This window comes from Molothrus aeneus, unplaced genomic scaffold (genome assembly GCF_037042795.1).
Source record: "Molothrus aeneus isolate 106 unplaced genomic scaffold, BPBGC_Maene_1.0 scaffold_43, whole genome shotgun sequence".
Classification (NCBI taxonomy): domain Eukaryota; kingdom Metazoa; phylum Chordata; class Aves; order Passeriformes; family Icteridae; genus Molothrus; species Molothrus aeneus.
In genome coordinates this window covers 526,672-544,172 of record NW_027099100.1, presented here as the reverse complement: position 1 = coordinate 544,172, position 17,501 = coordinate 526,672, and the positions used below count along the sequence as shown (strand labels likewise).

The 17,501-nt window shown below is 58.8% G+C and overlaps 1 protein-coding gene across 3 annotated transcripts; it reads right to left on the bottom strand.

Annotated features, from left to right (window-relative positions):
* Nucleotides 1–3,495: 3,495 nt before the first annotated feature.
* MAF1 (MAF1 homolog, negative regulator of RNA polymerase III) lies at nt 3,496–17,450 on the bottom strand. Of its 3 annotated transcripts, none has more exons than XM_066571343.1 (8): nt 17,175–17,450; nt 16,087–16,312; nt 12,691–12,819; nt 10,456–10,600; nt 7,424–7,545; nt 5,922–6,041; nt 4,719–4,835; nt 3,496–4,630 (listed from the first exon to the last, which is right to left on the bottom strand). In XM_066571343.1, exons 2-8 carry the CDS (start codon nt 16,167–16,169, stop codon nt 4,609–4,611), a joined length of 738 nt encoding a protein of 245 aa, XP_066427440.1. In that variant the 5' UTR covers nt 16,170–16,312; nt 17,175–17,450; the 3' UTR covers nt 3,496–4,608. The 3 variants fall into 3 exon arrangements, with proteins under 3 accessions (XP_066427440.1, XP_066427439.1, XP_066427441.1); XM_066571342.1 differs by having other exon boundaries at nt 16,087–16,253; XM_066571344.1 differs by lacking the exon at nt 12,691–12,819 and having other exon boundaries at nt 16,087–16,253.
* Between the last annotated feature and the right edge of the window lie 51 nt (nt 17,451–17,501).

Genomic DNA, 17,501 nt, shown 5'->3' with positions numbered 1-17,501 from the left:
TAAATCACGGGAAAGTGGATTGGCCCCGCAGAATTAGAACACGGGGGGGGAAGAGTATATGCGTGTGTTTTAACAGGAAATGGCTCTCGTTGGGTCTCTGCCCGTTGTGTTAAACCTTACTTGGAGCACACAGGAAAGGACAGCATGGGTGGTTCTACAGTGAGAGCAAAATGAGTAGGCAATTGCATTGGTTATTAGGTGGATGGAACCATGGCCCCTCAAGGAACGTGTGGTAAAGATGGTAATTCGAGACAGAGTGAAGGGAGTCATAGGCTTACACTGAAAATCCAAAATTTAGGTTAGCGGGTGTTACTTTTGCTTCTTTTCCTTGAGTTCTCTTACAGAGAGGTTGGTAGTACTGAGAAATGTGTCTCGTACCATTTCCTTTTGCAGGGCACCGACGGTCCCAAAACAGGGGAATTTGATGTCCCTAAGGGAGAAGTGTTCCCTCTGTATAGGGGCTGAATCAGCAGCTGAACTCCACACCTTGAGCAACCAGGTCGGCTGCCCAGTATGACAGCAGCAGCCAGTTGTAAAGTTGAGTGGATGCTACCTGGTTCTAAGTGGTGACCAGGCAGGTGGCTTGGTCTCTGACTCTGTGTGGGTGAAAGTTATTGGATTAGAGGTGAAGGTGCCATTCTCCTGCAAATGTGTCATCCGGAAATTGCGGGGTCTGTAACGGTATTTGAAGATCTGTTTTTATGTGCTTTGTTTGTATGTGAACCCTAAGATTGTGGAGTTGGTAGAAGTTGGTTATCCGTAAGTGAATGAAGGACGGATCCTCTGTCTGCTCGGATTTTTGCGAGGGCCCTGCAGAAGTCCTCGGCAGTTGTGTTTGTGGGTCACCCACAAAAGGGGGGAATTGCAGGAAAGGCATTTTGTGCTGTTCTTGTGAGCCGGCAAAGGCCTCCTGATGATAAGGGAAGTCCTGAATCCCTCTCGAGGAAGACACCAAGGTTGTCACCATGGTGATAAGGGAAGTCCTGAATCTCTCTCGAGGAAGACACCAAGGCTGTCACCATGGGGATGTGATGAAGAAGTTAAAAGATACGGGCTCAGGCTGGCTCACAGAATGACATGGCTCCTTGTTCACCTGTTGAGAACTTTGCTTCTTTCTTACAACCAATGGGCAGTAAACAACGTGTCTGTGAAGTAAATGTAAATATCTTGAAAACCAATAAAGGCAACGTGTTGTTGTAATGAATCTCTCCTGTGCACCCTTCTGACGGCGTCCTGGTGCTTTGCGCCGTGTCACGCTCCATAGCGACGCTTGGCAGACATTTTATCTCTCAAGGACACCCCACAAGGTCCAGCAGGACCCCCTTGTGTCCCCCAGCCCTGGCACCCACTGTTATCCTCCAAAATCCTCAGAACTGCCCGGGCTCCGACTCTCAGTTGTCACTTTAGAGCCTGAAATTCCAATGTCCACGTCCAGTAGTGAGAGTTAAACCCTGGAACTGGTGTTCTCCTCCAACGGAGGTGAAGGGTCTGCAATTGTTAATTATTAAACTAGATTTAGCCAAACCCAGCTAAACTAAACTCATTTTCCCCCACCTGATCCTGTTCTGGTGACTTTGAACAAGGGCCTGGAGCGGCAGCACGAGGCAGAAAGGCTTCCCACTGCCACAGTGGCACCTGGGGAAGGAATTCCTGCCCGTGCGGGTGGTGAGGGACCGGAACGGATTTCCCAGAGCAGCTGTGGCTGCCCCTGGATCCCTGGGAGTGCCCAAGGCCAGGCTGGGCAGGGCTTGGAGCAGCCTGCGACAGTGGAAGGGTGACCCTGCCCATCGGCTGATGAAGAACACGATCCCTAATGTCCCTCCGAACCCAAACCACCCGGAGATTCCGTGAAAATGGGAAATAAAGCGTTCAGAGGAGAAAACCGATGTTGAAGCAGAGGATAAAGGATTAAAGCAGAGGATAAAGCGGGGCTGAGGCACCCCTCGGGCCTTAACCCATGAGGTCCCAAAGCCCATCCTGGGCCAGGACCCTCCCTGTGGCAACAGTGACATCCCAGGGGGATCCCCCAGGAATTGGGGGAAAAATCCCAGAAATCCTTTATTGGCAGGACGCTGCGATGGGGCGGAATTCCAACTTTCCAGGGCAAGTTTAGGGGGAAGGAAGGAACTGGGGCAATCCCCCCCCAGGGAATTTGGAGGAGCACAAACTGACTCCCATGGGGCTGGGGGAGCTGCTGGTGAGAACAACAGGATCCCCACAGAACTGCCCCCAACTTGGGGGGGCAGGAGGGGCTTTGGGAGGGCTCGGTGGCCCCTCCTTGTGCGTGGCCAGCTGAAGCCTGGATCTGGAGTGGGAACAGGGCCAGAATCAGACCCTGAAATCTGCGCCTGGAGAGGTCGGGGGACGTCAGGGGCTCTCCTGATCCAGATACCCTTGAGGATGAGAGTGGAACTCCCCTGCTCCCAAACTCCACTGGAATTCAACTCCCATGGAGGCTGCAGATGGGACCCCTCACTCCAGATCCCAGACCCCAAGAGAGGTGCAGGTAGGGACCCCCCCCCCCCCCCATGTTCCAGATCCCAAAGGAGATGGGACCCCCCCCTACTCTAGAACTCCACTAGAATTTGTTCAACATGGAGGGCGCAGGAGGGACCCCCTGATCCAGATCCCAAGGGAGGTGGGACCCCTCTACTCTAGAATTCCACCAGAATTCGCTTCCCACAGAGGGCTCAGGTGGGACCCTCAGATCCAGATCCCAAGGGAGGTGCAGGTGGGATCCCACAGATCCCAGATCCCAAGGGAGGTGCAGGTGGGATCCCACAGATCCCAAGGGAGGTGCAGGTGGGATCCCACAGATCCAGATCCCAGATCCCAAGGGAGGTGCAGGTGGGATCCCACAGATCCCAGATCCTAAGGGAGGTGCAGGTGGAATCCCCCTGATCCAGATCCCAAGGGAGATGCAGGTGAGACCCCCTGATCCATATCCCAGATCCCAAGGGAGGTGCAGGTGGGATCCCCTAGATCCCAAGGGAGGTGCAGGTGGAACCTCCTGATCCAGATCCCAGATCCCAAGGGAAGTGCAGATGGGATCCCCTGATCCAGATCCCAAGAGAGGTGCAGGTGGAACCTCCTGATCCAGATCCCAACGGAGGTGCAAGTGAGACCCCCTGATGCATACCCCACGTTCCAAGGGAGGTGCAGATGGGATCCCCTGATCCAAATCCCAGATCCAGATCCCCCTGTTCCAGACCCAGACCCCAAGGGAGGTGCAGGTGAGACCCCCTGATCCATATCCCAGGTCCCAAGGGAGGTGCAGGTGGGATCCCCTGATCCAAATCCCAGATCCGGATCCCCCAGATCCCAGATCCCAAGGGAGGTGCAGGTGGGATCCCCTGATCCAAATCCCAGATCCGGATCCCCCAGATCCCAGATCCCAAGGGAGGCGCAGCTGGGCCCCGCCAGCCTCAGGCACGGGGCTCACCTGGATCTCCCCCAGGTGAGCTCCCAGCAGGAAAAGCAGAGCTGGAGCAGACGGAGAGCAAAGCCAAACTCTTGAAACACACGGACTCGGGACGGGGGGGCAGGGGGGCAGTTCCTGGGGGTGGGATGTGGGATGTTGCCCCGGGCAGGGCCAGGATGGACGGATGGAGCCCGTCAGGAGCCTGGGCAGGTGGGACGGGGATCAGTGCAGCCGAGGGCAGGAGCCATAAAGTGCAGCGAAGCTTCCGGGGCTCCGGGATTCCTGGGGGGCTCCAGTGTCCAGGGGGGGACATGGGGACACCGGGACACCGGGGGGGGACACAGCTCAGGAAGGACCAGCGGTGCCAGGACAGGGCCGGGTCCTTTCCCGGTTCTGTTCCTGACTCCATTCCCGGTGCCGTTGCTGGTTTGGTTGCCAGTCCTGGTTCCGTTCCTGGATCCTTTCCTGGTGCCAGTTCTGGTTCCGTTCCTGGTTCTGGTTCCATTCCTGCTTCCATTCCTGGTTCCTTTCCGGGTGCCAGTTCTGCTCTTGGTTCCGCTCCCGGTTCTGGTTCCGTTCCCGGTTCTGGTTCCGTTCCTGGTTCTGGTTCCGTTCCTGGTTCTGGTTCCAGTTCCATTCCTGGTTCCTTTCCTGGTGCCAGTTCTGCTCCTGGTTCCTTTCCCAGTGCTGGTTCCGTTCCTCATTCCTTTCCTAGTGCTGGTTCTATTCCTGGTTCCATTCCCAGTGCTGGTTCCATTCCCAGGCCCGGTTCCAGTCCTGGTTCTGTTCCCAGTCCCGTTCCCAGGCCCGGTTCTCTTCTCAGTGCTGGTTCCATTCCCATTTCCATTCCCAGTCCCGGGCCCATTCCTGGTTCCGTTCCCAGTCCTGGTTCCGTTCCCAGTGCTGGTTTGGTTCCCAGTCCTGGTTCCGTTCCCAGTCCCGTTCCCAGTCCCGTTCCCAGTGCTGGTTCCGTTCCCAGTCCCGGTTCCATTCCCGGTGCTGGTTTGGTTCCCAGTCCTGGTTCCATTCCCAGTCCCGTTCCCAGTGCTGGTTCCGTTCCCAGTCCCGGTTCCGTTCCCAGTCCCGTTCCTGGTGCTGGTTTGGTTCCCAGTCCGTTTCCAGTCCCATTGCTGGTTCCGTTCCCATTGCCGGTTCCGTTCCCGGTGTCTCGGATCCCGCCGGGAATCTCACATGCACATCACCTGCAGCCTGAAACGAGGACAGGGAGGGTCACCTGCCTCTCCTGCAGCCACGCCCCCCTGCCCCACCCTGCCCAGCCCTGCCCCGCCCTGCCCACCTGTCCTCCTCGATGCCGCCGCCCTCGGGGTCGCCGCTGTCGCCCTTCTCGGTGTCCCCCTCGCCCAGGTCCATGTCCAGCTCGGTCCCGGTGTCCGGCCGGGTGTAGGCGTAGCCACTGCGGGAGAGAAAGGCCAGAATTCCAGGGAATCCCCTCGGGAATGGCTCCTGGAATTCCAGGGAATCCCCCTCAGGAATGGCTCCTGGAATTCCACGGAATCCCCTTAGGGAATGGCTCCTGGAACTCTAGGAAACCTCTCGGGAATGGCCCCCTGGAATTTCGCAGAATCCCCTTGGGAAGGGACCCTGGAATCCTGGGAAACCCCCTGGGAAGAGCCCCTGGAATTTTGGGGAATCCCCGCGGGGAACACTCTGGGGAATCCCCTCAGGAAGGGCCCCTGGAATTCCAGGGAACTCCCTTGGGAATCCCCCGAAGAATTGTGGGAAATCCCCTTGGGAACTTCCCTCCCCCCTCCCCCAGAACTGTGGGAAATCCCCTTGGGAACGGCCCTTGGAATTCTAGGAATCCCCCTGGAATTCTGAGGAATCCCCTTGGGAATGGCCCCTGAAATTCTGGGGAATCCTCTACAGGGAATTGTGGGGAATCCCCTTGGGAAGGGACCCTGGAATCCCCCTGGGAATGGCCCCCAGAATTCCAGGGAATCCCCTCGGGAACATCCCCTGGCATTCTGGGCAATCCCCTCGGAATGGTCCCCAGAATTCTGGGGAATCCCCTCAGGAAGGGCCCCTGGAACCCCCTGGGCAAGAGCCCTTGGAATCCCCTGGGGAATGCCCCCCGGAATTCAGGGAATCCCCTGGGGAATGCCCCCCGGAATTTTGGGGAATCCCCTGGGAAATGCCCCTTGGAATTTCGGGGAATCCCCATGGGAATGCTCTCTGGAATTCTGGGAATCCCCTGGGGAATGCCCCCTGGAATTCCGGGAACCCCCTGAGAAATGCCCCCTGGAATTTTGGGGAATCCCCTGGGAATTGCCCCTTGGAATTCTGGGAATCCCCATGGGAATGCTCTCTGGAATTCTGGGAATCCCCTGGGGAATGCCCCCTGGAATTCCAGGAATCCCCATGGGGAATGCCCCCTGGAACTTCGGGGAATCCCCTGGGAAATGTCCCTTGGAATTCTGGGAATCCCCATGGGAACGCTCTCTGGAATTCTGGGAATCCCCATGGGAATGTCGCCCCTGACCTGATGGAGCGGCAGGTGAAGAAGACGATCCTCTTCAGCCTCTTGTTGTAGAAGAAGTAATTGAAGGACCAGAGGCTGCCGTCCTCCCCGAAGGGATCCGAGTCCAGGTCGGGGTTGTAGCTGGGAACGGGAACAGTGGGAATGTCACGGGATTGGGAAAAGTGGGAATGCCACGGGATTGGGAAAAGTGGGAATGTCACGGGATTGGGGACAGGAAAAGTAGTAATGTCACGGGATTGGGGGATGGAAAAGTGGCAATGTCACGGGATTGGGGAAAGTGGGAATGTCACGGGATGGAGAAAAGTGGGAAAGTCATGGGACTGGGGACAGGAAAAGCGGGAATGTCATGGGATTGAGAAAAGTGGGAATGTCACGGGATTGGGAAAAGTGGGAATGCCACGGGATTGGGAAAAGTGGTAATGTCACGGGATTGGGGAATGGAAAAGTGGGAATGTCACGGGATTGGGAAAAGTGGGAATGTCATGGGATTGGGAAAAGTGGGAATGCCACGGGATTGGGGACAGGAAAAGTAGTAATGTCACGGGATTGGGGGATGGAAAAGTGGCAATGTCACGGGATTGGGGAAAGTGGGAATGTCATGGGATGGAGAAAAGTGGGAAAGTCATGGGACTGGGGACAGGAAAAGTGGGAATGTCATGGGATTGAGAAAAGTGGGAATGTCACGGGATTGGGAAAAGTGGTAATGTCACGGGATTGGGGAATGGAAAAGTGGGAATGTCACGGGATTGGGAAAAGTGGGAATGCCACGGGATTGGGAAAAGTGGGAATGTCACGGGATTGGGAAAAGTAGGAATGTCACAGGATTGGGGACAGGAAAAGTGGGAATGTCACGGGATTGGGGACAGGAAAAGTGGGAATGTCATGGGACTGGGGACAGGAAAAGTGGGAATGTCACGGGATGGGGACGGGAAAAGTGGGAATGTCATGGGACTGGGGACAGGAAAAGTGGGAATGTCACGGGATGGGGACGGGAAAAGTGGGAATGTTATGCAATTGGGAAAAGTGGGAATGTCACAGGATGAGGGACAGGAAAAGTGGGAATGTCACAGGATTGGGAAAAGTGGGAACGTCACAGGATGGGGGACAGGAAAAGTGGGAAAGTCATGGGACTGGGGACAGGAAAAGTGGGAAATGCTCGGGATGGGGGACAGGAAAAGTGGGGAAAGCCTGGATGGGACTGGGGAGAGGAAAAGTGGGAAAGGCTCAGGACTGGGGACAGGAAAAGGGGGAAAGTCACAGGATTGGGAAAAGTGGGAAAGCCACAGGACTGGGGACAGGAAAAGGGGGAAAAGCCTGGATGGGACTGGGGACAGGAAAAGTGGGGAAGTCACGGGATGGGGGACAGGAAAAGTGGGGAAGTCCCGGCATTTGGGACAGGAGAAGTGGAAAAGGCCTGGATGGATGGGAACAGGGCCGGGATCCTTTGGGAATGGCCGGGATCCCCTGGGATGAGGCAGGGCCAGCCCCAGGCGCCCCCGTACCTGTAGATGTCACACTCGGCCAGGCAGATCTCCTCATCCACCGCGTCCCACAGCAGCGGCTTCAGTGCCTTGAAATCCTCGCGCACGGCCGAGAAGAGGCTGCAGTTCACGGCATTTATCACCTGTGACACAGAGAGGGGACAGGGGACATGGGATTGGGGACAGGGGACACAGAACAGGGACAGGGGATGGGGACAGGGGACGTGGGAATGGGGACAGGGGACACAGGAATGGGGACAGGGGACATGGAATGGGGATGAAATCCTCGCGCACGGCCGAGAAGAGGCTGCAGTTCACGGCATTTATCACCTGGAATGGGGACAGGGGACATGGAATGGGGACAGGGGACATGGGATTGGGGACAGGGGACACAGGAATGGAGACAGGGGACATGGGAATGGGGATGTGGGACACGGGAATGGGGACAAGGGACACGGGATTGGGGACAAGGGACACAGAATGGGGATGAAATCCTCGCGCACGGCCGAGAAGAGGCTGCAGTTCGCAGCATTCACCACCTGTGACACGGAACGGGGACAGGGGACATGGGAATGGGGACAGGGGACACAGAATGGGGACAGGGGACACAGAATGGGGACAGGGACACGGGAATGGGGACAGGGGACATGGAACGGGGACACGGGATTGGGGACAAGGGACACGGAATGGGGATGAAATCCTCGCGCACGGCCGAGAAGAGGCTGCAGTTCACGGCATTTATCACCTGGAATGGGGACAGGGGACATGGAATGGGGACAGGGGACACAGAATGGGGACAGGGGACATGGGACTGGGGACAGGGGACACAGGAATGGAGACAGGGGACACAGGAACAGGTACAGGGAACATGGGGTCAGGCACAAGGGACATGGGATAGGGGACGGGCAACACGGGAATGTGGGACAGGGGAATGGGGACAAGGGACACAGGAATGTGGGATGGGGGACAGGGGACACGGGAAAGGGGGACATAGGAACGGGGACAGGGATTGGGCTGGCCTGGGAACAGGGACTTGGGGACACGAAACAGCGACTGGGGACACAGAAATGGGAATGTGGGACATGGGAATGGGGACAGAGGACACGGGAACAGGGGCGAGGGACATGGAACGGGGACAGGGGACATGGAAATGGCAGGGGGAGACAGGAAGGGGGGACACAGTAATGGGAACGTAGGACACGGGAACGGGGCTGGCCCGGGAACGGGAACTGGGGTGAGGGACACAGGAATGGGAACGGGGCTGGCCCAGGAACTGGGGACACAGGAATGGGGCTGGCCCAGGAACCAGGGACACGGGAACGGGGCTGGTCCAGGAACAGGGGACACAGGAATGGGGCTGGCCCAGGAACCAGGGACACGGGAACGGGGCTGCCCCAGGAACAGGGGACATGGGAACGGGGCTGGCCCAGGAACTGGGGACACGGGAATGGGGCTGGTCCAGGAACCAGGGACACGGGAACGGGGCTGCCCCAGGAACAGGGGACATGGGAACGGGGCTGGCCCAGGAACTGGGGACACGGGAATGGGGCTGGCCCAGGAACAGGGGACACGGGAATGGGGCTGGCCCAGGAACCAGGGACACAGGAATGGGGCTGGCCCAGGAACTGGGGACACAGGAATGGGGCTGGCCCAGGAACCAGGGACACGGGAACGGGGCTGCCCCAGGAACAGGGGACATGGGAACGGGGCTGGCCCAGGAACTGGGGACACGGGAATGGGGCTGGTCCAGGAACCGGGGACACAGGAACGGGGCTGGCCCAGGAACGGGAACTGGGGTGAGGGACACAGGAATGGGAACGGGGCTGGCCCAGGAACTGGGGACACGGGAATGGGGCTGGCCCAGGAACAGGGGACACGGGAATGGGGCTGGCCCAGGAACTGGGGACACGGGAACGGAGCTGGCCCAGGAACTGGGGACACGGGAACGGAGCTGGCCCAGGAACAGGAACTGGGGTGAGGGACACAGGAATGGGAACAGGGCTGGCCCAGGAACTGGGGACACAGGAATGGGGCTGGCCCAGGAACCAGGGACACGGGAATGGGGCTGGCCCAGGACCACGCTGCCCAGAGAGGCTGTGGATTCCTCACTCCCGGGAGCATCCATGGCCAGGTTGGACAGAGCTTCCAGTGACTGAAGGGGCTCCAGGGAAATGACCATGGGCACAGAGCGACCCCCAGGGACAGGGAATGCTGTTTTCAGGATTGGGGATGGGGGGATATGCAGGATGGGGGGATGTGGAGAAGCAGTTCCTGGCTCTGGGAGCAGGGAAGGGATGGAAAGGACTCCCAGAGAAGCTGCAGCTGCCCCATCCCTGGCTGTGCACAAGGCCAGGCTGGAGGAGTTTGGAGTTTGAGGGTTCCTCCTGCTCCCGCTCCCCGGGTGAGTCCAGGGGATCCCACCCCATTCCACGCCCCACATCCAGCTCAGGCTGGGCTCACAGGGGAACCCAGGGCTCTCCCAGTCCCTCCCAGTCCATACCCAGCTCAGGCTGGGCTCATGAGTGAACCTGTGGCTCTCCCAGTCCCTCCCAGTCCATACCCAGCTCAGGCTGGGCTCATGAGTGAACCTGTGGCTCTCCCAGTCCCATCCCAGTGCTCCCAGTGCCCCCAGTACCCAGTTGAGGCTGGGCTCGCGGCTGAACTCATGGCTCTCCCAGCCCCATCCCAGTGCTCCCAGTCCCATCCCAGCCTCATCCCAGTGCTCCCAGTCCCTCCCAGTCCATACCCAGCTCAGGCTGGGTCCATGAGTGAACCTGTGGCTCTCCCAGCCCCCTCCCAGTGCTCCCAGTCCCATCCCAGTGCTCCCAGCCCTATCCCAGTCCCTCCCAGTCCGTACCCAGTTGAGGCTGGGCTCGCGGCTGAACTCGTGGCTCTCCCAGTCCCATCCCAGTCCCCTCCCAGTCCCTCCCAGTCCGTACCCAGTTGAGGCTGGGCTCGCGGCTGAACTCGTGGCTCTCCCAGTCCCATCCCAGTCCATCCCAGCTCCATCCCAGCCCCATCCCAGTCCCACCCCAGTCCCTCCCAGTCCGTACCCAGTTGAGGCTGGGCTCGCGGCTGAACTCGTGGCTCTTGGCAGCGCTGAAGTCGTAGTCGGGCCGGAAGGCCTCGTTCAGGGTGGCGATCAGGTAGAACAGCGTCTTGCGGCTGCACGTGTCACTGAGCGGGCCCTCCCCCTGCCTGGGGGGGACAGGAATGTCACCCGTGTCACCACAGGGACACCGGTGTCACCACAGTGTCACCACAGGGACAGCACATCACTGAGCGGGCCCTCTCCTGCCTGGGAATGTCACCAGTGTCACCACAGGGACACCGGTGTCACCACAGGGACAGCACATCACTGAGCAGGCCCTCCCCTGCCTGGGAATGTCACCTGTGTCACCACAGGGACACTGGTGTCACCACAGTGTCACCAGTGTCACCACAGGGACAGCACATCACTGAGTGGGCCCTTCCCCAGCCTGGGAATGTCACCAGTGTCACCACAGGGACACCGGTGTCACCACAGTGTCACCAGTGTCACCACAGGGACAGCACATCACTGAGCGGGCCCTCTCCTGCCTGGGAATGTCACCAGTGTCACCACAGTGTCACCAGTGTCACCACAGGGACACCAGTGCCACCACAGCATCACCAGTGTCACCAGTGTCACCACAGGGACACCGGTGTCACGGAGTGGCCCCTTCCCCAGCCTGGCAATGTCACCAGTGTCACCACAGGGACACCAGTGTCACCACAGCATCACCAGTGTCACCAGTGTCACCACAGGTGTCACCAGTGTCACGGAGTGGCCCCTTCCCCAGCCTGGCAATGTCACCAGTGTCACCACAGGGACACCAGGCGCACCAGGGGACAGCAGCGCTCCTGGGGCCGATCCCAAAATTCCAGAGCTGCCCCTGGGGCTGATCCCAAACTCCCAGTGCTGATCCCAGAGATCCCGGGCTGATCCTGGGGCTGATCCCAGAGATCCCAGTGCTGATCCCAGAGATCCCGGGCTAATCCTGGGGCTGATCCCAGAGATCCCAGGCTAATCCTGGGGCTGATCCCAAACTCTCAGTGCTGATCCCAGAGATCCCAGGCAGATCCTGGGGCTGATCCCAGAGATCCCGGGCTAATCCTGGGGCTGATCCCAGAGATCCCGGGTTAATCCTGGGGCTGATCCCAGTGACGATCCCACCATCCCAGTGCCCGCCCCACAATCCCAGTACCCACCCCACGATCCCAATGCCCATCCCGTGACCCCGGTGCCCATCCTGGTTTCCCACTACAGTTCCCACCCCTGTTTCCCAGTACCCATTCCAGTTTCCCAGTGCCCCCAGTCCCAGTTTCCCAGTGCCCAGTTTCCCAGTGTTCCCAGCTCCCCCAGTCCCAGTGTTCCCAGTGCCCCCAGTGCTCATCCCAGTGCCCATCCCAGTGTTCCCACTTCCCACCTGCCAGGACTGAGGCCTGAGCTCTGGAGCGGGCTCAGGGCCCCCAGTGTTCCCAGTTTCCCCAGTCCCAGCATTCCCAGCGTTCCTAGTGCCCCCAATCCCAGCATTCCCAGTGCCCCCAATCCCAGCATTCCCAGAGTTCCCAGTGTTCCCAGTTCGCACCTGCTGGGGCTGAGGCCGGAGCTCTGGGGGGGGCTCAGGGCCCCCAGTGTTCCCAGTTTCCCCAATCCCAGTGTTCCCAGTGCCCCCAGTCCCAGCATTCCCAGCATTCCCAGCGTTCCCAGCATTCCCACTTCCCACCTGCCAGGGCTGAGGCCAGAGCTCTGGGGTGGGCTCAGGGCCCCCAGTGTTCCCAGTTTCCCCAATCCCAGCATTCCCAGTGTTCCCAGTTTCCCCAGTCCCAGCATTCCCAGCATTCCCAGCGTTCCCAGCATTCCCAGCATTCCCAGTGTTCCCACTTCCCACCTGCCGGGGCTGAGGCCTGAGCTCTGGAGTGGGCTCAGGGCCCCCAGCATTCCCAGTTCCCCCAGTCCCAGTGTTCCCAATGCCCCCAATCCCAGCATTCCCAGTGCCCCCAGTCCCAGCATTCCCAGTGTTCCCAGTGCCCCCAATCCCAGCATTCCCAGCATTCCCAGTGTTCCCAGTTTCCCCAATCCCAGCATTCCCAGCGTTCCCAGCATTCCCAGTTCGCACCTGCCAGGGCTGAGGCCGGAGCTCTGGGGCGGGCTCAGGGCGCCCAGTGTTCCCAGTTTGCCCAATCCCAGCATTCCCAGCGTTCCCAGCATCCCCAATCCCAGCATTCCCAGCATTCCCAGCGTTCCCAGAATTCCCGACTCCCACCTGCCGGGGCTGAGGCCGGAGCTCTGGGGCGGGCTCAGGGCCTCCAGCGCGTGGGGCTGCCCCTCCTGGCAGAACTGCTTGAAGAGCTGCTTGTCGATGCCGGCCAGCTTGCACGAGTAGCTCTCAATCCTGCCCGGGGACCCCGAAAACCCACTCAGAGACCCCAAAAACCCTCCCAGGGATCCCAAAAACCCACTCAGAGACCCCAAAAACCCTTCCAGAGACCCCGAAAACCCTCCCAGGGATCCCAAAAACCCACTCAGAGACCCCAAAAACCCTCCCAGGATCCCAAAAACCCACTCAGAGACCCCAAAAACCCTCCCAGGGATCCCAAAAACCCACTCAGAGACCCCAAAAACCCTCCCAGGGATCCCAAAAACCCTCCCAGGGATCCCAAAAACCCTCCCAGGGATCCCAAAAACCCTCCCAGGGATCCCAAAAACCCTCCCAGAGATCCCAAAAACCCACTCAGAGACCCCAAAAACCCTCCCAGAGATCCCAAAAACCCACTCAGAGACCCCAAAAACCCTCCCAGAGATCCCAAAAACCCACTCAGAAATCCCAAAAACCCTCCCAAAAATCCCAGGGATCCCAGGAACCCCCCCAGAAACCCCAGAAACCCCCCCAGAAATCCCAGAGATCCCAGGAACCCTCCCAGGGGGATCCCTGTCGATCCCGGCCAGCTCGCACGAGCAGCTCTCGATCCTGTGGGATCCCAGAGATCCCAAAAAAACCAATCAGGGGATCCCAGAAACCCATCCATAGACCCCAGAGATCCCACAGACCCTCCCAGGGGATCCCAGAGATCCCAAAACCCCACCCAGGGGATCCCAAAATCCCACCCAGGGGATCCCAGGAACCTTCCCAGGGGATCCCAGAGCCCCCCCAGAGCCTTTTCCAGGGATTTCCTGGGAGAGCTGCAGAAGGGTTTGGGGTAACGGCTGCAGGGACGGGAAACAGGGAATGGCTTCCCAAGGAATACTGTGATGGGATTTTTGGGATGGAATTCCCGGAGAATCCAGGGCTGCTCCAGCCCTGGAATAGCTGTCCCAGCATTCCCAGATTCCTGGGTTTCAAAGGAACAGCACTGCCAGGTTTCCTGGGGCAGCATTCCCAGGTTCCCAGAGCTTTTCCCGGGGCAGAATTCCCAGATTCCCAGGGACAGCATTCCCAGATTCCCGGGTTTCAAAGGAGCAGCATTCCCAGATTCTCAAGGACCGAATTCCCAGATTCCCAGGAAAGAATTCCCAGGTTTCATGGGGCAGGATTCCCAGGTGCCCGGGGACAAAATTCCCAGATCCCAGGGATAGCATTCCCAGATTCCCGGGGACAGAATTCCCAGATTCCCGAAAATTTTCCAGGGCAGAATTCCCAGATTCCTGAGGACAGAATTCCCAGAATCCAGGGCCAGTGTTCCTGGTGTTCCCAGGTTTCATGGGGACAGAATTCCCAGATTTCCAGGGCTTTTTCAGGGACAGAATTCCCAGATTCCAGGGCCAGCATTCCCAGATTCCCAGGGACAGAATTCCCATATTCCTGGGTTTCATGGCGACAGAATTCCCAGATTCCCAGGGCAGCATTCCCAGATTCCTGGGGCTTTCCAGGGCCAGCATTCCCAGATTCCCAGGAACAGCACTCCCAGATTCCCAGAGCTTTTCCAGGGCCAGCATTCCCAAGTTTCATGGGGACAGCACTCCCAGATTCTCAGTGACAGAATTCCCAGATTCCCGGGGACAGCATTCCCAGATTCCTGGAGCTTTTCCAGGGACAGCATTCCTGGTGTTCACAGGGCAGAATTCCCAGATTCTCAAGGACAGAATTCCCAGATTCCCAGGTTTCAGGGGGCAGCATTCCCAGATTCCCAGGGCAGCTTTTCCAGGGACAGAATTTCTGGATTCCCAGGGCAGCATTCCCGCTGCATTCCCGGGTTCCATGGGGACGGAATTCCCAGATTCCCAGGAAAGAATTCCCAGGTTTCATGGGGCAGAATTCCCAGATGCCCGGGGACAGAATTCCCAGATTCCCAGAGCTTTTCCAGGGCAGCATTCCCAGATTCCAGGGCCAGCATTCCCAGATTCTCAGGACAGAATTCTCAGATTCCTGGGACAGAATTCCCAGAGCTTTTCCAGGGCCAGCATCCCCACATTCCTGGGACTGAACTCCCAGATTCCCACGGCAGCATTCCCAGATTCTCAAGGACAGAATTCCCAGATTCCAGGACGAGCATTCCCAGGTTCCCGGGACAGCATTCCCAGATTCCCAGGGCAGCATTCCCAGATTCTCAAGGACAGAATTCCCAGATTCCTAGAGCTTTTCCGGGGGCCAGCATTCCCAGATTCTCGGAGCTTTTCCAGGGCAGCATTCCCAGATTGCCAGGACAGAATTCCCAGACTTCCAGGGCCAGCATTCCCAGATTCCCAGGGCAGTATTCCCAGATTCCTGGGGCTTTCCAAAGACAGCATTCCCAGATTCCCAGGAACAGCACTCCCAGATTCCCAGAGCTTTTCCAGGGCCAGCATTCCCAGACTTCCAGGGCCAGCATTCCCAGATTCCTGGGACAGAATTCTCAGATTCCCCAAGCTTTTCCAGGGCCAGCATTCCCAGATTCCCAGGGCAGCATTCCCAGATTCCTGGGGCTTTCCAGGGACAGTGTTCCCAGATTCCCAGGAACAGCACTCCCAGATTCCCAGAGCTTTTCCAGGGCCAGCATTCCCAGATTCCCAGGGCAGCATTCCCAGATTCTTAAGGACAGAATTCCCAGATTCCCAGAGCTTTTCCAGGGCCAGCATTCCCAGATTCCAGGGCCAACATTCTCAGATTCCAGGGCCAGCATTCCCATATTCCCGGGACAGAATTCCTAGATTCCTGGGGCAGCATTCCCAGATTCCTGGGGCTTTCCAGGGACAGTGTTCCCAGATTCCCAGGAACAACACTCCCAGATTCCCAGAGCTTTTCCAGGGCCAGAATTCCCAGATTCCCAGGACAGAATTCCCAGATTCCTGGGACAGAATTCCCAGATTCCCAGAGCTTTTCCAGGGCAGTATTCCCAGGGCCAGCATTCCCAGATTCTCAAGGACAGAATTCCCAGATCCCAGGGCAGCATTCCCAGGTTTCAGGGGCCCAGCATTCCCCGCATTCCCAGATTCCCAGGGCAGCATTCCCAGGTTTCAGAGGCCCAGCATTCGCCGCATTCCCAGATTCCCAGGGCAGCATTCCCAGGTTTCAGGGGCCCAGCATTCCCAGCATTCCCAGATTCTCAAGGACAGAATTCCCAGATTCCCAGGGCAGCATTCCCAGGTTTCAGGGGCCCAGCATTCCCAGATTCTCAGGACAGAATTCCCAGATTCCCAGCATTCCCAGCATTCCCGGGTTCCCAGCGCTGCCCATCCCGCTGACCTGCCGATGATGTGGGCGTCTCCGGTCTCCACGGTCAGCTGGGAGTTGATGGCCTCGAAGCTGGAGTTCTCCAGCAGCTTCATCCTCCCCTCCAGGGGAAATTCCCGGGGAAATTCCCGGTGGTGCAGCCTCCCGAGATCCCCGGTGCAGCTCCCCCCGTGCAGCAGCTGAGCCCCAGAGACAGCGGGGAGGGAATGGGGAACGTGAATTTTCTGGGAGTGGGAAACTGGGGAGGGAGAGGGAGCGGAAAACGCAGGAACGGGAAAGGGAAATACAGAAATGGGAATGGGAAAGGGAAAAAGAAAATACAAAGAACGGAAAGGGAAAAAGAGAGAAAATGCAGAAATGAGAGTGGAAATAAGAAAGGCAGAAATGCAGAAATGGGAAGGGGGAAAGGAAAACGAGAAAGGGGAAAATTCAGAAGTAGGAAAAGGGGAAATGCAGAAATGGGAAAGGGGAAACGCAAAAATGGGAGTGGAAATGGGAAAGGGAAAGGGGAAAGAGGGAAAAACTGAAGAAATGGGAAAGGGGAAAAGAAGGAAAATTCGGGAATGGGAATGGGAACGGGAAAGGGAAAAATGAAAAAAACAACAGAAAGGGAAAACGAAAGGAGGAGGAAGAGGAAGTGGAGAAGGAGGAAGAGGAGCTCCAAGCAGAGCTGGCAGCGGCACCGCAAAGTGGGAAATGGTGACAGGCGGAGGGGGAGAAGCAGAGGGGGAAGAGGAAGAACAAGAGAAGGGAAAAAAGGAGGAAAAGGAGAAAAAAAAGCGGGAAAAGGACGCGGAAAAGTCTGCCCCAGTCCCGGGCGGCGCCACAGGAAGTGGTGTCCCGGCGTGCACCGCGCGCTGGACTACAGCTCCCGGCATGCCCCGCGCGGAACACAGCCGCGATCCATTGGCGGACTACGGCTCCCGCCATGCTCCGCGCGAACGGCGCAGCTAAGCCATTGCTGGACTACTGCTCCCATCCTGCCCCGCGGCTGCGCGCGGTGCAAAGCGGCGCCTGGGCGGCGCGAGGCATGCTGGGAGCTGTAGTCCGCGCGGCTGGTGGGCGCGCAGAGGAAGGGGCGGCGGGCCGAGCGGACTTACCGGTGCGTCCTGCTACCTATCGGTGCCTCTTCGCCGTGGCAGCGCCTTCAGGCTCGGGGCGCGTGTAAAGGGAGGCGTCTCCGGGGAAAGCTCGAGGAGGGCGCGTGTGCCGCGGCCGCCGTCCGCCGTCTGGCGCCGGCCCACCGGGCCTCCGCCCACCTCGACATGTCCCCGAGTGCTCGGGACGGTGCGAGCGGCTGAGCGAGATCCTGGGAGTCCCCCGGAGCGAGCGAGCGAGCGGGCGACCTTCTCCTGCGGCACCGGACGGCAACAGCGGCGGCACCGCCCCGCCCGCGCCCGCCCTGCCCGAAAGGCGCCCGCGGCCCG